The sequence below is a fragment of the Cynara cardunculus genome, unplaced genomic scaffold, assembly GCF_001531365.2.
Source record: "Cynara cardunculus var. scolymus isolate 2C unplaced genomic scaffold, CcrdV1 Un_Scaffold_4470, whole genome shotgun sequence".
In the NCBI taxonomy this organism is placed as follows: domain Eukaryota; kingdom Viridiplantae; phylum Streptophyta; class Magnoliopsida; order Asterales; family Asteraceae; genus Cynara; species Cynara cardunculus.
In genome coordinates this window covers 10,739-32,663 of record NW_020201910.1, presented here as the reverse complement: position 1 = coordinate 32,663, position 21,925 = coordinate 10,739, and the positions used below count along the sequence as shown (strand labels likewise).

The following is a 21,925-nucleotide window of genomic DNA, read 5'->3' as shown; positions in this document are numbered from 1 at the left end:
ATAAATCTAACGGTAGCGTGCTAAAAAGATTACTATGGTTCAAGGGTCGAACAAATTTTATATACAAAAAAGGGTATACACCACCCTCTAGAACGCCCTCACCACACGGGTCCCACGGCCAGTCGGCCATCAGGGGAGGAAAATCACGGTGTCCCAGACGCAGTAGACGGTGGCCTGATTCGAACCCTAGGGGCCATTTACCAACGAAAACCCGGTAAGTGCTTATTGGATAAGAGTCACCACCCTCACTTACCTTACTAGATACGATTCCCAGTCATCAAAATAGATAAAAATTTTGATCAGCAAAATGGCACGGTATGATTGTTGGTAAAGACCATCATCTCTGATTGGGTAAGCGGGTAAGAGGCAGTAAATTTTTAGTAAGCAAATCCTAACATGAGGACAAATGAACAGTGACAGAATTCATCTCCCAATCATGTGCTGGCTTTGAATTAGCAACTAGAATGATAAAAATTCCATTACCTGAAAAACCATGTTCTCCCGATTTGAGACAACAAAAGATGCTCGTTGTTACATAAGACGAAGTCGTGATCATCACATCCGATGGATCGCTGTCCAGAAACAATCCAACTATACAAATGAGCCCAGGTGGAATAGGCAGATTCTATTGGACAATAGCTTTGTTATTATCAATAGCAGCATAGCAGGCTGTTTACAGAAAGAAACAAGAATCATAAGTTTCGACAATATGTTACTTAAAAACATGAGCTTTTCTTGTTCTAGAAATGAAAAAACTCGTAGGCCCATCGTCACAGATAGGATATGCGAAGGGAATGAACTCAAACTAGGCTGCTGCATATTCCTACACCACCAACTCTATAAGAGCAACTTCCAGTTTCATGGTGCAAATTTCAGTGAGCATTTGTACTGTCCTTCCTTTTTCCTGTTTCTGTTAACTAACGGTCCGACCTCGGTTAAATTTAAGTTAATTCATCTGTGAATATGATCATCTAAGGGTGACTTGTCTCATTACCAACTGGTTTCGAGATGGAAGCCTAGAAAGGTTCTCTATTTGCCCAAGTGTATGCCTAAACGGCTAATATATCGACATATATAATTTGATTCACAAGATTCTTTCATTCTGGTGAGGAGTGTTTTATATATGTACAAAATGAATCAAAATGCAACAAAGTTTGGTTTAGTTCCTGTTTACTGTTTTTTTTCTCAATCAATATAACGAAGTATTAAAATTTCTTATTTAATGTAACAAAGTTTCAAAATTTCCTTAAATTTACCCGTTGGACTGCTAACCTGCTTATCTTGTAACATTTAATGATGTGGATGTCAAGTTTATCATTTAAATTTCCTAAATGGGTATTTATGTCATCAAATGTTATAAGATCAGCAAATATTTAAACTATGTGTAGTCAAGCATTGCGTTTATCTTGGGATGAAAGTCTTATATTCTTAAAAAGGATATATTATATAGAGAAACAATTAGTGAAACAGCAGTTTAGATTTCTAGCATGTGGGAGCCATCATCAGAATGTGTAACTTACCATAAAACCTACCATATTGCAGTTTATACAAATTAGATGAACATCATGTCCACAGGAGCACAAAAAGTGATGGTAGTTCATGATGCATCACGAAATGATGGTTTGAACGCAATCATATGGGCCTTCACAAGCTTGCCAATTACATCAGGGGACGAGCTCATACTCCTTGGAGTTATTCACCAGCTTCCTAGTCCTTGTGCGTAACCTATTATTCATCATTACAACAGATATAATGATTTCCAGAAATAAAACTAAAACTCATAATTATGCATATACATGAGTTTAAGAGCTCTTGTATGTGACAAAATAAACAAAAGATAGATATATATATATTATGTATAGTCAGGTTCAAATGAGAAGAGTGACCAAATAAGAGAACACAAGAACGTCCAAATCACATGTGATTTTACACTAACCTCACGTGTAAAATCACGTGGTTATGCTTGACCTAGGTCGTGGGCCAAATCGCCTGTGCACCCATGCATTGACAATGATCCATGATCCCATGTGATTTGGCCGTTCTTGTGTTCCCTTAATTTGACCCTATTCTCGTTTGACCCTCCCTCTCTCTATATAGAGTTGGGTTCCCGTGAGAAAAACCCATTTTCATGACAACGTGAGAAAGGGTGAAGGTACCTTTGTACCGTGTGAAGGTTTGTCGAGAGGCTTATGAAGATAAAAATACATTGTGTGAAGGCAATGTGACCGGAAATACACAGTTTTAGGTCATGAAGGTTACAACCTTCACAAAATATAAAGGTACCTTCACCTTCTTACGAAAATGAAAATTTCTCACATGATCTTGAATATATATATATATATATATATGCACAGAGAGAGAGGGGGGAGGGAAGGATTATTTTGTGTTGCCTAACTTACATGTATTGCTATGTAGTAAAAATCATGAGCAAGGTCGATGGCAGTGGATCGAACTCCAAAAGTAAGAATGATGGGCAGCAAAGAAAGGAGGAGTATCTTAAAAGAGATGAAGTAATGCGATTGTCTACGATTTGTTCAACAAACAAGGTTCAAATGTTAACCAAATTCCTACCTAAACAATCTTAATGTGTTAAAACATAAGCTAGTACTGGAAGTGGAACCAAACTGTCCTTCACGACTCCTCGTTTATGACATGGAAACATACTAGATTCATTGGACATGCTGCACATGTAATGATGCTAACAGGAGTTACTTAAATAAAATAAGATATTTTTCAGATAATGTTCGAGATAATAGTGCATGCTGGATCTTCTCCAAAGACCATTGCTGCAAAAGCTGCCAAAAGTTTAAGGGTGACATGGGTGGTACTTGATAGGTATGTTTAAGTAACACTCTAATATAAAATTCTTAGTTTCTACAATTTTTATCAGGTACATGAATTTTCAAATATCTATTTATAACCTTAGTCTATTCTCCTATGTTGTGTAAATTCACTTAATTCCATTGCCAATAGACAAGTGTCATTTGCATCTTCTTTACTCTGAAACCAAAGGGTCATTGGCCCATCAATACCCGAGTTAGCTGCAGAGCCCAGCCTCCCAGGAGGTCTAGGGTTTAAACGTCACCAAAGGTGAGGTGAGGAGTGTGTGAGAGTATTTGCCGTATATAAATTTTATATACTTCAAAACTTCTTTACTCTGTACATGAAAGATCTCTAAAAGTTCCTGTTACTTTATCTTAGTTCAGAAATGCTGTACTATGTCTTATTATTGTTATCTCCAGGCAGATGAAGAAAGACAAAAAATACTTCATGGATAAGCTTACATGTGGAATACTGAGGCTGAAACGTGATAACACAATCGAAAAGCTGAGAGGGCCAATAACAATGGAGGACAAAAAACTGCCTTTAGGGAAAAGGACTACAAGCAATGAACATGTTTCATATGGTGAAATGATACCAGAAATGTCACAGGAAGGACTCTCCCCAAAGAGTGAGTAAATAAGTATTATATTTCAAATGCACAATTTATCGTTGGTCAAAATAGTCATTAATAATTCTGAAAAGTTAAGGTTCTTGAAAATATAGTTTCTGTATAACCAACCAAAGCATAAATTAGTAAGTACAAGACAAGCCGATTTCCCAAGAAAAAAGAAACCATAATAATTCCCTAAAAGCTTCTATCAAAACAACACAAGTCCTATATATCCAACTCTCAGAATTGGAGCAAATATATCAAAGAGCCCAACTTGTCACAATGGCATCGATCAACAGTCTCTAAGGAGCCTTGTCAAAATTCCGGCAACCTGTTTTCCCAACGACTCCAAAATGACTGAATAGGAGGTTTGGAAGATGTACAACCATATTTCACAAACAAAATGAAAATCAAGTAATCCACCTTTGCATTTGGTACACCTAGGAGCTCAAGGCTAGGGCTTGATGCTGGGGCCCCTGCTTGCCAAGTGAAGCCTGAAAACATTAGGCCACGGCTGGGCGCTGCTTACCTAAGGCTCCACCCTTATTTTGGCTCACATAAGATTGGTTGTATGGGCTTGAATAGGCTCATATAAGCTCAAGTCTTGACTCAATTCCTAGGGTACATCTAGGCTCTGCTCATCTGGACTTGTATAAAATTAAAAATAAATCCTTCGACAAAAATTACCATTAACCATCCCTACAAAATTACAAGTAAAATCTCCAAGAGACTAAGACTAGAAAACCAAATAAATATAAATTACACCATCTAGGCTCACCACACTCATTTAAAAGGAAATATCTAGCCTAGTGACTACGATACCAAGAAGTTGCAAGTATTTTGTGTCATTCCAAATTACTCCAAAGCCTGAGAGAACCAAGAAAACCAAATCTAAAGAACCTGTCTAAGACACCATAAAGAGACCCCCTCAAGTGGCAAACCCTAGAAGCAGCCTCCTAAACCACAAACATATACGGATAAACACCTCCCTCTCAAGAACAAAATTAACAAATGCACTCATGATGAAGTTGAAGCAAAAGAAAATTCATAGTAATCACAGTTCAGACAGATGTCATCTTAGCCACTAGGCTAAACATCTCATCATGATCTTCAACATAAGCCTAAGATTAACATTTAGCAATAATCTCAGTTTCAGCTAGAGCAAGAGATCCAACGGAGTTAAGCTCATAGTATTAGTATATGCCCTCTAGCATCCTAGAAGAATCCTTCCCATGCAAAAGATCAAAAAGAGACCATAAATAGTTTCCCTGAAATAATGACACAAGGATAAGTGGGAATAAGAAGTATGATCTCAACTAAAATGACCAAGTCTAAAAACAGGTTCATCAACACACGTGCATTTCTTACTATACATAAGTTTATCAGGGTAATCTTGGATGTAGAAGGATCTATAGACGCAAACCAGAGTCTTACTGAATGCAAGGACTATCTTTCAAGATCAGATGATCTTATTTGCTTGTTATACCTTCTAATTGTTTCTATCTTTTATATTAACTAGGGTGATTTCAATGAGAAGCTTTCATATTTTGTATGCGAATCACAAGCAATTCTGGGGTTTAGCGTGCAAAGCCTCAAAACCTTAGTTCTTGAATGACCTCTCCTATTAATGTGGCTAAATTCTAGACATGCATCATACTGAATCGAAAACGTTGATGTCCAAGTTCCAAGTAGGATAAATTTCCGATTTCCAGGTTCGGATTCGGAAAATGTTAAATATCAATATTCAGGATTATATGAACACTACACACAGTTCAAATAATATCCAAATTCAACTAAGGCTATTCAGGAAAGATATCTGAAAATTTCTCCAGAATAGTTTACCTGTTACTGGAATCAGTCCATAATCTGTATTTTCAGTTACCATTTACTGGATTCATACTGGTACCACAAAAACAGTTGGCTGAATCTTCTATGAACTACTACTTCCAACTATATCTAATGATATAATCTATTTTCTCTCAAAATTATAAGCACAATTTCTTCTTTTACAATCTTTTTGCTATTTTTCTTCTCCAGAAACTCCCAGTGCTAAAAAGGCAACAAACTTAGTTAAACCAGAAGGTAGCTATAGTGCTGGTGCATCTTCATGTTCCCCTCCATCTACTGACCAGAAATCCTCATCTGCATCTGCGGTTTCCAGCTCAAGCGTGGGAACTTCTGAAGTTTCAAGCTGTACAGATGCAGGAAACGTTTCAGCCATATGTTTTCAGCAAGACAAAAATGATCCTAAAAACCCACAAGTTGATACAGCTGGAGAACAAGCCTCAGATTTAATTCCTGAGAGTAAAGATCGGATTGAGATCTTAGCATTTAATTCAGGTAGCACATATGATGAACAAGAGAAGCAGCAGCTTCTTAGCACAAGTGATACCTTAGTAGAAGGGTGTCAAAAAGAAGAGAAATTTGAATATTCAGTTTGTTCAGTTTGCCAGAACAAACGACCCAGTATTCGGTTGACAAAAGACTTCAGTTATGCAGAGCTGTATGAGGCTACTAACTGTTTCTCTTCAAAGAACTTCCTATCAGAAGGTGGATTCGGTTCTGTGTATGAGGGAGAGCTGAAATGTGGGATGAAAGTTGCTGTCAAACTACATAAAGATGCCAGTTGTCAAGGAGAGAAAGAGTTCAAGTCTGAAGTAAATGTGCTCAGCAAGGCCAGACACCCAAATTTGGTCATGTTGTTAGGATCATGTTCAGAAGGAACACACAGGCTACTTGTTTATGAGTTTGTCTGCTATGGTTCGTTGGATCAACACTTATCAAGTAAGAAGAAATAAATTTGGTGGTAGGCTTCTCGGTCATAACAGATAACTGAATATTCTTAGTGATGATAACTGTTTACAAATGTGCAGAGCATGCACTTACCTGGGAGAAGAGAATAAAAATTGCACTCGGAGCTGCCAGAGGGTTAGATTATCTTCACAGAATAAAAATCATACACAGAGACATGAGACCAAATAACATCCTCGTAACACATGACTACGAATCGATGGTAACATTCAAAACACCGATAGCATTTCATAAAATAATCTGTCAAATCATAACAAGGACACTCTTAATTAAGTTTTTTCATATAATATATCCTCTTAGCAAATAGATGTAACTTATTTCAAATGTACATCAGCTAGGTGATTTTGGTCTAGCAAGAATAGCCTGCGGTGATACAGATGAGACTGGAGTGGTTGGGACCCTTGGATATGTAGCACCTGAGTATGCAGAATCTGGAAGAGTGTCAACCAAGACAGATGTTTACTCCTTCGGCGTGGTTCTGTTACAGCTGATCACTGGATGCAAGACAAAAGAGAAGAAATTTGAGGGGAAAACCTTAGTAGAATGGGTAAGGCGATTGATTATTTATCATCAAAGTGTATCATCTGTATTTGTTATTCTAAATCATCAGTTTCTCCCTAAACTTGGCGAAACTTGTCAAACGAATTTCACTACTTTTAAGAGATTAAAGAAAAGAAATTTAGTTTCTTTGCAAGTATAGAACATGATTTGGTAAGAGCCCTTATGCCAGGTTCTACACTTCCTTGCAGGCAAGACCACTTCTTGAAGATAATAATTATCCAGATCTAATTGATGAAAGGATTGTTGATTCTCATGATGTCCATGTCTTCCAACTTTATCACATAGTAAACCTAGCAGAAGCTTGTCTCAAGAAAGACCCTGCCAAGAGAGAGACAATGACACATGTAAGTTTTGATAAGCCAATTTCTACTAAAGTTATCTTAAGATGAATAGTGTTTGTTGACAGATGTCTGTACACACAAAGCATCTAGATCCCTCCTGATATGCCCACAGGGCTATTGTGTGGGAGCCATCTTTTAGGATGTGTGGAACACTTTTGAATCTCTCTAAACGAGCCTTTATAGAGAAAGTGGATGTTGCAACATACATAGAGGTTGTATGGACCGTCTCTAGCTGACGTGGGACTCCAACACATATATTCCTCAAATACTATTCACAGTTTATACAAACATGCTAGAAAAGAATGTTGGTGTTATAGAGGTACCATATGAAGGGAGTATTACTTGACAGTGTATGTTTAAACATGCTTTAAAGGTTTAATGGAACAGCGTACAACATAATAGTTGTAAGAAAAACTAGTCTTCAACCATGCTGATGACTCAAAATGGGAATGCAGGTGGTGAAGAAATTAGAATATATTATGGAAGCAATGCAATCTGCAGAGAAGTAAAGAGATGGTAAACAGATCAGATGAATTATTCCATATCCATGTCCGATTAATATGTTGGATATCAAAATCCTTGTATGTTTGATGACAAATATTCACATGTGACATCCATATTCATATCTATCAGATGTTTAACCGATTCAAATATATCCGTATCTATTTCTGGTTTGAAAAATATGAAATTTGACAGTGTACTTGAAGATTCGTACCTGTTCGTCCAAAAAAATAATGACAAAAAGGATATTATTAAATACTTAGTAATTGTTATTGAACAAATATTCAAATTAAAAAAGCAAACCAAATATTTCATTAGAAACCAAATTGTACAAAAACTTAATTTGAAGTTAAACAGTCATACTGTGACACTCCTTGCTTTGGACACCTACAATTCCTTACATAATTTGGTATATGGAATGGGACAAAGCCTCAATTAATACTGAAATTTATGACTATATTGAACAGATCATGTCTTAATTGAATTAAGAACTTATCATTACAATCTACTAGCTTCTAGTCAGATGACTCTTTCCTTTCTTTACATATGAGACGTCCTTACCTCATAGCTCAGGTGAATGACAACACTCAACAAGCAACTAAACACAATAAAGGTCAATGTATATGTATGTATGTATATACACACATGATTAATTTGGGAGATCCAATATGAGATTAATGATATCAGGGTAATCAGCATACCAAATAAAACGAGAACATGCCGACACAAAGCTCCATTGCTTGTATACTATCACACACTTAGGCACAAATATCATTAGCATAAATGTAGTTGTCACGTCACATCAAATAATCATCCTTACATATGAGATCACAAAGCCCTTCTAGGTTTCAAGTACACTAGTATCTGTTCTTTCCAAGGCACAATCACCCAGAAAGTCCCTTGCTCCGCCCTACTATCGTCATAATTTTGCCGTCTCAGAAGGCTCCATCCTTTAGTTTATAGGAACATTATAAACATTACAGTATAATGATAACTTTACATACACACCAGTATGCAAATCAATCTACTCATTTTCTTCTCATCATTCATGTCGAACAAATTTATGATATCGCAATAAACATGCAAAAAGATTTATAGCTCAAGATGACAGGAATTTTACCAGACCACAATGAATCATATCATATAGAATTCATAAGAGTAATTCAATCATGAAAAGAATTTCATACCTGCAGCAGAAAACAATCCAGTAGTAGGGCAAAATCAGCTTCAGAATATCAATCAACGAAAGAGAAAACAAGAAAATCGGGAGAAACTCATTTCACCGGCACGATTGGAACCCTAAAATCTACAATCACTTATATATTTCATCAACCCGACAAAATGAAGTGTTTAATCAGTTTTTTTTTCTTCCGAAAAGTTGGTTACTTACACAGTTGTTACAAAACAATTTTTTAAGTGAAATGCATTTTTAGTCCCTCTATTTTGGTGTTTCAACAGCTTTCATCCCTATTTAAAAAAAGTAACAAGTTGGATCCATGTCAGTGATTTTTTTAACGAGATGAGTCCCTAAAACATCCAAGAGATCCATGTCATTAATTTATTTAGGGATAACCACATCAACCAAGCTCATTATAAAAATGTGATCACTATGATCTAGCTCGTTAAAAACTTAAACGTCAAGGACGGGTTTCTTTAGTTTTTCTAAAAATAAGGATGGAATTTGATAAAAACATCAAACTACAAGGACAAAAAATGTAATTCACTTTAGTTTCTAAAATGAAAAAAACCGGGAAATAAGAAAAGAATTTTATTTAGGGGTAACGTTTATCAAATAACGTTACCTTATTACATAAATATGGTAAAGATCAAGAATCTTATCTGGTAAGAGCGAGAGACAAGAATCAAGAGTCTTACCCGATAAGTGAGGGCGACAACTCTTACCTCGATAAGCACTTACCGGATAAATTGTTGCATGCGATGTCGTTTTGGTGGACTAAAATCGTACCTAATAAATAAATAATACTGTTAAATTTTATTGGTAAGCACTTATCGGATAAGTATTTGGTAAACAGCCCCTTGATGTAGCATTTGGTTACATGACTTCAAATAAGAAAAATGTCGGATTTTTTTGTCTAATAAAAATAGTAGTAACTTTACGTGGTAAATACTTGGCTATATTTTTATGTCCATTTCATTTTTTTATCTTCTTTAACATATATAATGATAAAACTACTATTTATATGTATGAAGTATGAACATAACCCGTTGAGTATTTTGGGGGAAACAACGACACATTAGATCGTAATTTTAAGAATCTCGATGCAATTATATTACATCTCAATCGGGTATGTATATTTCTAAACTTTTGCAGTTTTAGTTTGTACATTCGTAATGATATCATAAGCGCTTTAGGTTTAGGGTGTCCTCAAGATATGTTATCAAATATTGTTATCCAATTACAACTAGTCTTTGTTGATGCAAAACACCATAGTTTAGCACTTGGTGCAACGGCTCCTAGTGTTGTTAGTGTTAGATAGGGGTGTTCATCCAAACCGCCCACACTACACCGCAAAAGCACGGTTTAGAATTTTCGCGGTGCAGTTTACATTTTTAATAAACCGTACCATGCAGTGCGGTTTGCGGTTTTCAATTATCAAACCGCGGTTATAACCGCATCGCATCACATATTTTGTACATTTTTTAATTTTATATAACACACACATATATATATAGAATAATTTATTATTTATGTAGTATTTTTGGATTTTTGATTTTGATCCAATATGGCAAAAATATTAATAAATTAGTTGGACAAGTCACAACTCACACGTCCAATTTAGTTTGAAATTTATTTTTTTTACCTCTTAGACTATTTTTAATTATGCAATATGTATTATTGGATGTATTGTAACTCTTTGTTTTTTTGGACCATGATGACTTTATTATCAGTTTTATAATGTATTTTTGAACTTATTATTATTTGATTTTAGGCATAAAGTGCGATAGGTACAAATCACATAACCACACTGTACCGCACTTTGCGGTGCGTTTTGGTACAGTTTGAAGTTTATGCGGTGCAGTTTGCGATTTGAGAAAATGTTCAAACCGCATATGTGATGCGGTTTGTGGTTTGAGAAAATGTTCAAACCGTATATGCGGTGCAATTTGCAGTTTGGCTTCAAACCGCACCGCGAACACCCCTAGTGTTATAATAGGTAGAGGGACAAAATTTCATTTCTTTTAACAAACATGGTGTTTACGTGACCAATATTAACGATTTTTTGTTAAATTTTAACGGCAGCGTTAGAATGGGTAGAGAGACAAAAATTTCATTTCTTTAAGAGACATGGTGTTCACATGACCAATATTAACGATTTTTTTGTTAATTTTAACGGGTTAAAGATTAAGATGTTAAAAATTGACTATTTTAGATCAGTCGTAAAAAAATGAAAAAAGAACTTAATGAACTAAAACAAATTGACAAATATTCCAACAAATAGAAAAAGATTAGCATCAAATTCAAGAAAAATTGCGATCAAATGCTCAACACAACAAGTCATAAAAGAGAGTTGTTTATCAAAAGTTTATTAGATAACTGCTTATCGACTAGAGTCACTATCCTCACTTATATTAATGGGTAACATTCACAGTTATCAAAATAAATTTTTGATAAAAATATCTCTTACCCAGTAAGCGTTAACCGCGTAAGAGTTTTTCCTTCACTGAGTAAGATTTGTAGTCATTGTTATGCTTCTTACCGGATAAGATTTTCAATCTTTGTCATGTTTATCCGGTAAAGTAAGTGATATCTCTAATAAGCATTTACACGACCCCTTAGACTCCGTTTTGGTTTGGTTCACAAGATTCCTATGGAATCTAAAAGAACTTGAATGGTGAATTCTGTAAATCAATTTTCATTTTAACTGTTTAGTTTATATATTGAATAAAATTGAATTTTGTAGATTTCATCACTCTATCGCATATGTGATGGAATTAAAATCTATTCATACCCATTTCTTCAAAAAAAAAAAAAAGGAAATGAGATTCCCCCCAAGAGGACCGTTTTCCCGAATCAAAACCGTATCCAACCGAAACCAAATGCATGTAATCAGTTCGGTTTTCGGTCCCAAAAATACTTCAAAATCGGTATTCGGTACCAAGAATTTCCCAAAAATACCGGAACCGAACCGGGTAATTCAATTCCATTTCTATCTCCTAAACCAATCCATCTCTATTTTCTAAACTAATCTATATCTTCTTCTAAAATAATCAATGCCTTCCCCCATAACCATTATTTTGATCAAAAAACGATATCAGCATCACCATCAAAAAATCAGTAGTATCACACCATCAAGAAATTGACCAACCACCATCAAAAAAGTCAGCTTCTCCATGGATGAAACTCAAGTAAGTTTTTTATATACCACAGGTTTTATTTATTTGTTAATCATAAACCATTTTTTTTAGTTAATTATTGGTTAATAATATAATAATCTTAAATACTTTTGATATTTGAACTTTAGATTGTTGAACTATTGCATTTGGTTTTGATATACATTTGAACTTTTGATTGATTTTGATACACATTTGAACTTTCGATTGTTGAACTTTTGTGATTGGTTTGCGATTGTTTTTTTACCCACTTTAAATTGTTGGTCCCAGTTTTGAACTTCCGTCCTGTAACCGATGCCGAATTTGTACACGGTTCGGTTCTCGCTCCTCGTTTTCAGTCTCAAAAAAATTCGGTACCAACCAATCTTTGGACTCCCAATCCTACCAACATCGGCTAATAAAAGTAATTCTCTTGTGCTTTTTAAGGTAGGCGAAATCGAGAATTTAAACTTATGTGATCTCATTTTAAAAAAATTATTGTTTCACCATTTATTTAATCAAGCCAGTGAGCCAGTGATCTCCACAGAAACTGAAGCTATACCCTTTTGGCTAGAGAAGAGATTTATGTACATCCCATCCCCATAAATGTGTTTGGTGACATGGCAAGAGATCTATGTACATCCCATCCTCCATTGCGGACATAATAAATGTGTTTGGTGACATGGCAAATGATGCAAGTCCAAAGAGTTGTTTTACCAAATGCTCACTGGGTCACGTACCTTACTAGGTAAGCATGATAATAATTGATAATCTTAAAAGCGAGGAAGAAGATTCTTACTCGGTTAACGTGTACCGGGTAAGGAACACATATAACACATCTATCGATAATCTTAAAAGAGTGTGGTAAATGGTGACTCTTACCCGGTAAGCATCTTGGTAAACGTTCCCCAAACCTTCAAAATGTAAAACCAAACAAGATTGGATTGAAGTGTTTAGTTTGGTCGTTCGAGAGCAATTTGGAACCAATTTGTTTCCCATATTTAGAATCATAGATTACTGAAATAATCTAATTAAAAACCAAACTAAACAAACCCAGTAAATCTCACCTGTCAAGGGTTGGAATGCATACCCAACCATTCTAAAGTTGCTTCAAAGGGTTTGAATGTTGGTTCGATTTGATTCCATTCGGTTCTAAAGCTCATGGTGTATATGCACAAGTGATAAAATGCTATATATGCACTTTGTTTTGCTCTTGCTTCGAACTTGAAACTGATTCAAGTATTCGTGAATGCTTGAATGCAGAGTTTTGACGAGCAACCTAACGCACGCACACACAAAAAAGAGATTTGACGCGCAATCTAGCAAAGAATTTCGGTGTCGATATAATATATAATAGTAAAGATACGATACAAGATACCTATACATAGAAAATAGACTTCCGATCCTCACCAAACTAGAGTGATCCTGTATGCAATGTTTCCCATATCATATGCGTCGAAGAGAGGCAAGTCTCTTTTCAAGATCATCAACATCGTTCGATACAGAACTGCAAAATTCATAATAATTAGGAACAAAATAAACGCGCAAATTTGTTCAAGAATAAACCAAACAAACCCAGTATACCTCACACAGAGGTAAGGGGAAACCAATCTCATTGAGAAAATGAGCGATCTCCTTGATAGTCTTTATCGGGTTTGTGGGGGTAATGGACACCGACCTTTGCCTCTACACCAAAGGGGTGAGTGAGTGATTAGCCAACTGAAGTGTTTTTTGGCTATTTCAGGCAACTGTAGTACTCCCTCTGTCCCAAAATAAGTGTCCACATTTCTATTTTAGTTTGTTCCAAAATAAATATTCACTTTCGAAAGTACGTGCATACCTTCCAATCCTACCCTTAATTATTAGATGGAGAAATTCATTATTCCCTCGGTCCATCTATGCAATTTACACTTTATTAAAATTGTGTGCTTTTTTCATTGTGAACATTTGTTTTGGGACAAAGACAATACTTCTTTCTTCATTTTTTGCCAACCCATAGTGTTCCTTTTGAACCTTTGCAAGTACATGTTTGGACCCCTAAAGATGAAGGGATCAAAAGTCCAATGGCTACAAATCTTGAATGCCAATGACTTCCATGTAAACCAAACCAAGCGGTCAAAGTAAATCAATAAATCCCACACGAAAGTAGCGTCTAGTAACTTAATGTATGTAGACCTGACCTCTGCCCCAAAGGGTAGAATGACTTCCATGTCTATATAGCAAACAAAGTTTGCATAGTGTTCTATTTTCTTCCAATTTGAGCGTTTTCGTGCATTTTTGCAAACTAAAGTGTCAAATACCATTGTTCAAGTTACTAATAGTTAACGACTCTCATATACACCAGTGTTTTTTTTTTTTCACAATTTTCAGTCGATTATAATGTTTCTTTGTTATTTTCTTCAAACTAGAGTGTTCTTTGTGCATTGTTTCAAGTATGTTGGTTGTGTGAAAAGGAGTGTCAAGGACCATGGTTGGATATGCTAATGGCTACTTATGGCATACCTTGGGACAGCATTATCAACCTTCTTGGGCCCGATTCGACCTTTTGGAGCAGATGATAACTGTAAAAAAATGAATATTATTAGAAAGTTTCCTCAACACCCTCATGACTCAAACTCGTCACCTTTCCAATGACAATAGACTGTAGAGATGCACAAGATCTGGGTTTTTCGGGCCTGAACCAGGCTTTGGGTGTGAAAATGGGCCGGTTCGGGATTTTGAGCCAAGTTTTAACCGTACTTGGTCGGCCTTTTCGGGCCGGGGCTTCTTTGTGCATCTCTACAATAGAGTAACATAACGAGTACCTTCAAGGATTAGCCACAACCTCCATTTCTAAGAGTAAAATAAAATATAGAAACCAACCTGTGATGCGATGCCTACACCAATCTCATCAAGCACCTAAAATTTTGGACCATAAATATTAGATTTTATACCAGAAATGCTAAAAACTGAACTCCCTGAAATTGCAGTTCCTCTACCTGATTTGTAAGCTCCTCTGTTTCCTCTTCAGCCTCGTCTTTGTCTAAAGTTTCATCAATGGACTCGGACATCATCTCAATCTGGTGATAAATCATTAGCAAGTTAGAAATTACTCGAGATGAAACCATCTTTTAGAGATGACAACATGGGTATGATGAAAGATTAATATATAACTACAATATAATCAATTTACCGTCATATCCAGCTGAGCTGACTGCGTCTGGAATTCTTTGATCACTTTAGCTTGTTTTGCAGGTGCCATTTCCTGAAGAAAAAAAATTATGGATCGTCTTCAAAGCACCAATGCCAATATAGAACACGTGTTTTCAAACATACAAGAAGATTCAAAAGGTGATCCTGGTGCATCAAGGTTCCAGGGTGGGTCCTTCTGTTATTAGGTCAAGCTTTTTTTAAATCAATGACCAACACAAGAATGTCACTTCCATATACAAAGAATGCCTAAAAACTTGTCAGAAGTCATGGATTTAGAAAGTACTTGTCAGAAGGTCATTTAGCTAAATAACCCGTCTAGCTTTATTTTTAAATCAACGATCTTCTGACATGTTTGGAAATGTCACTGTTTAACAGAAGAAAATCACTTCCATACACAAGAACGCCTAAAAACTTGTCAGAAGTCATGGATTTAGAAAGTACTTGTCAGAAGGTCATTTAGCTAAATAACCCGTCTAGCTTTACTTTTAAATCAAGGATTTTCTGACATGTTTGGGAATGTCACTGATTAACAGAAGAAAATCACTTCCATACACAAGAACGCGTATAAACTTGTCTGAAAAGTCATGGATTTAAAAAAAATCCCTCGTCAGGAGGTCATTTAGCTGAATAAGCCTTCCTGGCGTAGTGCAAGCCTTTCAACATGCAAATTAAGAGGTTGTTTCTGTGATTCAAACTCACAACATCCTCGGCTTGCTTAAAGTATATTGGGTAAATATATCCAAAGATCAATCATATACCCAAGCTTCTATGTTGTGGTTAAATCTCAAGTGTTAAGAAATATGTACCTTGTTCATGGCAACCATTGCTTTCGTTGCACCTTTCATTCCGGTTGATATTGAAGTGTTGGCATACAAAGCCTGCAAAAGAATACATACAACGCTAAATCTAGAAAGGATATAAAATAAATCCATGGAATAATGGTCTTCAAGAATGTTGAAAATCGAAAAGAAATTAATAAAAAACAAGTATAATATACTGAAATGAAGGAGGAGGTTTAGATTATAACGCGTATTGCTATAAGCTTGAGGCATAAAAGTATCATAATATATTAAGATGAAAAGGGAGGTTCAGATCATAACCTATTATAACAGTGTTTGAAGCGTAAAAGTATAACTTGGTGTACATTTTAAATACCTGTGTATGAGTTGCTACGCCTCTGATCTGCGCACGGCTTCCCTGCAAATTCGTTATTTGTTGTCGAAGACGAACAAGCTGGCGAGCTAATATCTTGGTGGCAGCCTGATTAACCAAAATGCAAAAAAGTAAGACGAAAAAAGAAGAAAGAACTTTTATCATCATGATTCCAAGAGGTGTGACAATAACCTTTATTTCCTTCGAGTTAAAAAAAGAAAGTCAGTTTTGCCTAAAGCTTTTTGACAATAACCTTTATTTCCTTCCAGTTCGTGTTCACAAATGATTTCCTATGTAAAATTAATGCATTTATCTTATGTAGCATGTCATTCAGCATTTAGCATAAAAAGATTCATGATGGGTGTACGGTGAACCTGTTATTTGCTAGAATCTTTTATATCAATGGTATCATCTAGTAGCATTTTGTTTTAGCATCAAACTAGAAACAAGATATTCGGTGAACTTGTTCTCTCACCAGCATTTTGCATCATATCAATGATATCATAATTGTGTATGATGCAAAAACCTCAAGATTTTCGAAAATTATGAATACATACTATCCTAGACCAAACTTATGTATCAAAAACTAAAAAATGCACCAACCTCGTTCCCGATTTTAGCAGTTTTCTTAATCTCCGCCACCAATTTCTTCTCCTGAAATTAAATTCATATGCAAACTTAGTGAGGATGAAAGAAAACCATAAGTACTATAACATAACCTCCACCATCAAAGCACACCTCCATTTGTAAGGATGCGATTTCACGCTCAATACCTGCAGTTGCACCATATCAAAGCTTGATCAAGAGATAAAACACACATTTGAATATAATATTTCAAAATTTTCGTAAGATATTGTAATCAAAGTGGGATCTAGAGTACCATATGGGTCACCATGCCAAAAAAATAGAACCCTAAAAAGCTAATATCTAAGCTAAATCACATACTTATTCCTATGAATATGGTCAACTGGGGGGGGGGGTCCTAGAAGGGGTTTCAACAAAACACAGTTTACCCGATCTCCAAAATCCATCCATGCTAGTTCAACCTAACAAGCCTTGTGAGAAATACACTCATGGAATACCTAATCCATGGATATATGCATAACTGACTTATAACTGGACTAGAAGGAGAAACAACATCCTCTTTCTTGCCGAAAAGTTAAAAAAGAGACAGCATAGGATTTTAACTCATGAGCCGGAAAAAGAAACTGCCAACACTTTCTTACTTCCCAAGGACTATCCGTATCCGAAAAATACTGTCAATCTAAATTTCTCAAAAGCCACCAAAACCCTAGAAAACAAAAACTAAATCTGTCATAGCCTCATAGGGCATAAAGGATCACCTCAAGGAACAATCTATAAAATCCTAGTCCTAAACCAAGAAACCCTACATTAACGGAATTACACCTCATCAAGAACAATATTAATCTTTACCCAAAAAAGAACAATACCAAGATGCAAGTTCTTAATATACATTGTTGCATGAGTTCTCACAATTCCTAGTAATGTCATCTAAGCATATTGACTAAATGTCTTTTCTTAATCATAATTGTACAATGTACATGTGAGAGACTTCAACTACCAATTCCACCTTCAAATGAAGAGCTATATTCTTACATCTAACAAAATAATAACCAAAAATAACAATATCCCAAGTAGCGTTCAACTTAAAAGCAAACATTTCCTAATGCACGACCATCCAGAATAACCAAGCCACTCGACTAAATGTCTTCTTATCATCATCACCGTCCATGTGAGATTCTTAGTGCCATTCACTTAAAGAGCAAACATTCCCGAACGCATGGTTTATGCCCACCATCAATAAGCTAAGGCCTTGGAAATTAGGAGGATTATACAATCATCAACAGTTAATATAGAAGCATACTGGCAAATTGGCATGAGTAACATGATGGAAAACAGGAAGCCTCAAGGTAGCATCAGATGTAGGATGAAGTTAAGTTCCACACAGAAAAATAAAAAAAGATATTCTGGGGTTGAATCATTATGTCATCCTCCTAGAGTTCACTTCAAGAGGAGTGATATGGGAAATCACCATCATAGTCACAGGTTAGAATGAGGAATGAGAAACAGAGTAACCTCAAACACGGACCTCTCATATTCTAAAACAAATATATCTAGTTTAACCACAATAGACTAAACTAAAAAGAAGAAATTTCACTCTAGGCCCTTTCTTTAACCCAGAGTACCACTTAATTCAACTCTTATCATTGAACCTAATAGAAATTTTAACCATCTCCAACTGCACAATAAACAAAAGCGTAAGATTATCACTAATTATTCCTTTGTTTAACCCTTGATAGCAGTAAATACAAGTAACAAAGCAAATAGTAATAAATACAGGTGAACCTCCATGTTTGTATTAGTTTTTGTCTTTTTGATGTATTGAACATTAAAACATTGTGACTTTAAGCTTCTTTTTGTTTCGAGTGTTTGGATGCTTGCAAGTTTTATTCCTTGGTTCCTTGCAATGAAAAACCCTAATGACATGTGCTACCTGCAAACTAGAAAATGTCACTCAAAAGTTTAACAAAATATGAAGTTTTCATATATGTAAGTTGAAGTTGGTATAAAACCAGTACCGACATGTAGCAGACGAAGAAAGCTGATACCAAGTTCAGTTGGTTGGTACACAATATAGAATTTTGCCTACCAACTATAAGGAGGGGTGGACTCGATAAGGTATTTTTTCTCCGATACCATGTACAAACCAATTTAATTAATAAATAATTAAATGTCTGTACCAAGTTATATCGTGGTACACGACTTCCAATACCGTGTACCAACCTTGGTACGGTACTACCAACCAACTGTAGTCGGCTAGTACATATGTTAGTTGGTTTGGTCTGGTTTGGTCTGGTCTGGTTTGGTTTGGTATGGTACAAAATTGCCACCCTTAATTATAATTGGTTGGTACACAGTATTGGGGAAAAAAACTTGGTATCGGACCAAGGCCACCCATAGGATTCATAACCAACACCATGAAAAGATAATTCTTGAAAAGTGTGTCCATATCATTAGTTGCATCTATCATGATCATATAGAGATCATCATGCAATGAAACAATATATAAAACCTATATAAGATAATGTAACTCCAATAGTAATTGCATCATGGTACTTGTCTTTGATGCTTCTCATGTTCATTGTTTTGCTATTAGTATCGTATATTAGAGCCCTATATCGTCGTCCAAAGCACTTTAACGAACTCGAACAGAGTTTTTTATTTAGCTTTATGTTGGTTTCTCCTGCTAGAGGTCACTTACGAAAATCACTTCACTGCAAAGCAAGTTCTTTAACAATGACGTTGGCCATCCCCTGTAGGGTCTTCAAAAAGGTTGGATGAAACCAAAAACTAGATAAAAGACCTATAAAAGTATATCATATGGTGCATCAAGCTTGGTAAGCCATCGCTCCTGCTAGTTTCACTTATGAAAATTACTTCAGTGTTAGTCATCACTTTGAAGCATTTTCTTTAACAATTATGTTGGCCATCGCCCGTAGGGTCTTCAAAAAGGTTGGATGAAACCAAAAGCTGGATCAAAGAATGATAAAGAGCATATCCAAATATGGTGCTCCAAGTATGGTAAGCCATCGCACCTCAAATAATAGAAAATTTTCTTTGTAAAAACCATTTCCATTAAGCAACATTATATAACAGCACCTGGATTTCATAAATGTGCAAGGGTATAGCCATATGTATAAAACCTTACAGCAATGGAAGGAACGTAATCTTTTGTCGTACGTCTTTCTGGTGAAGCACCAAGAAGTAGAGATGATAGGAAATTTGGAATGCAAGAAAGATAGTTTCAAGGGTGGGGCGTAGTCCTTATAATGTGGAAGTTCAAGGGACTTAACATTTCATTAAGCATAACAAGAAGACGAGAAGCTCTTATGGGAAAGAAAAGAAGTTAAGAACAACCCATATGACAAATGGGATTGTAAGAAGGACTGAAATACAAGAAAATGTGATAAAAATCATACTAAATGTAGGTTATGAAGCACAACCAATATGACATGATTGAGCCCATAGTATGTGTGGCCAATTAGAAGATCATGCATGATAAAAGAGAATGGGACATGTTAGCTTCTACACGAGTGTTTGTATGATCTTGGTAAGCAGAAATTCTCAGTTTGTGAGCATTATACCTAGAAACACATACTTGAATGGTAAGATTTACATAAAGCAGAAGATGTTTGACTACTAATGGTTTAATGTAATTCAGATATGGCATACAAGATAGAGCGAGCGTCTGTGTTTATCTATTACCTAATACGTATTTGCAATTTTAAAACAAAGGTACTAACCACATTACTTTACCAACAGATTTGGTCCTTCAATAAAAAACAAAAACTCAACTCCGAAGATCATTTCGAGAAAGAACTTATAGTTTTCTAAAATTAAGTATAAGAAGAAATCATCTTTACCACGAGTGGCGACAGCCATTTCTCTTTTGCTCGTTCTCAGTGCATCTGTAGATTAACATACCAAGAAGCAAATTATCATAAAAGAGATAAAACAAAACTTATACTCACACCAACCCATTCATGAATAAGTAAACATTTTAACTGGTCACTACTGAACTATTACACTATCCATCAAACACAACACAAGAAATTTTTGCAACCTAAATCAGCAATTAGATAAATGTAGGTTAAATGCGTTTCCATCATGCTCCCTCGTTCCCGCGATTACATCTATTTTGAAAAAGAGGGGATAAACTTCCCCAAAAGTATACCATTTTGTGTAAAAGTGAAGAAATTAAGCAAAAACCTCTTACCACTCACAATAACAGCAACATGTATACTCAACCTTCGCGAAATTTGAAGAGTTAAAGACTCGGATTAGGGTAGGAAGGGAGTAGAACAAAGCAAGACATTGATAAAATTCTCAAAAACTAAAAGAGAAATTACACAAAAAGTAGAGAAATTATGCAAGAAAAGGAAGGAAATGACAGTGCCTTTGGGTGATGTCTTCTTCTTGAAGATGTTCATGGCTTGGGCGGAGCAGATCTGGAAGCGATGAACTGGGGTTACTCTCTTCTGGAGCAGATCTTGGAGTTGCTCTTATGGAGCGTGGTGGGCTGCTTTTACAGGGTCGGCCATATAGCCGTTATACATGTGTACATTTACCATTATACCCATGCTTTTCAAGTCCATCTTTCCTCCCCATGGGCCCATTCCCTTTCCTTTACCCTTGTTTCCAGGGGAAGTCAATTGTTTTTTACCCCAAGTCAATGCTATTATTTTTAAAAAAGATATTTTGTTCATTTATCAATATTTCATTTTAATTTTAAAACTATATTATATGGACCAAACAAATAAATTTCAATTTTTTTAACAGATTTTATTTTAATGTTTGTAAATGAAACAGATAGTCAAGTCTGATAACATTACATTCTAATTCTACAAAATCCATACACTAACTTTATAAAACATTCATTTGTTCTATTTAAATAATTATTTGATCGCCGACACGACAACACATGATAGTTAACCGATTAGAAAATTGATTATGTCAATCAACATCGTTTTATTATAGATTAATATTATATATTACTTTTTCGAACCCGATATGTAACCGA

At 35.5% G+C, this 21,925-nt stretch overlaps 2 protein-coding genes across 2 annotated transcripts; one reads left to right on the top strand and one right to left on the bottom strand.

Moving 5' to 3' along the window:
- Window positions 1-1,589: 1,589 nt before the first annotated feature.
- On the top strand, window positions 1,590-7,655 carry LOC112504049 (serine/threonine-protein kinase CDG1-like). Its single transcript, XM_025108018.1, has 9 exons — window positions 1,590-1,716; window positions 2,416-2,510; window positions 2,738-2,835; window positions 3,243-3,451; window positions 5,471-6,217; window positions 6,307-6,446; window positions 6,579-6,791; window positions 6,994-7,149; window positions 7,602-7,655. Exons 1-9 carry the CDS (start codon window positions 1,590-1,592, stop codon window positions 7,653-7,655), a joined length of 1,839 nt encoding a protein of 612 aa, XP_024963786.1.
- A 5,644-nt stretch (window positions 7,656-13,299) lies between these two features.
- Window positions 13,300-21,385, bottom strand: LOC112504050 (vacuolar protein sorting-associated protein 2 homolog 2). The gene is made up of 11 exons (XM_025108019.1): window positions 21,302-21,385; window positions 20,769-20,813; window positions 17,062-17,096; window positions 16,927-16,977; window positions 16,327-16,431; window positions 15,978-16,049; window positions 15,152-15,223; window positions 14,958-15,038; window positions 14,842-14,877; window positions 14,482-14,540; window positions 13,300-13,486 (listed from the first exon to the last, which is right to left on the bottom strand). The coding sequence occupies exons 1-11, from the start codon at window positions 21,333-21,335 to the stop codon at window positions 13,426-13,428; spliced, it is 651 nt and encodes a 216-aa protein (XP_024963787.1). The 5' UTR covers window positions 21,336-21,385; the 3' UTR covers window positions 13,300-13,425.
- Between the last annotated feature and the right edge of the window lie 540 nt (window positions 21,386-21,925).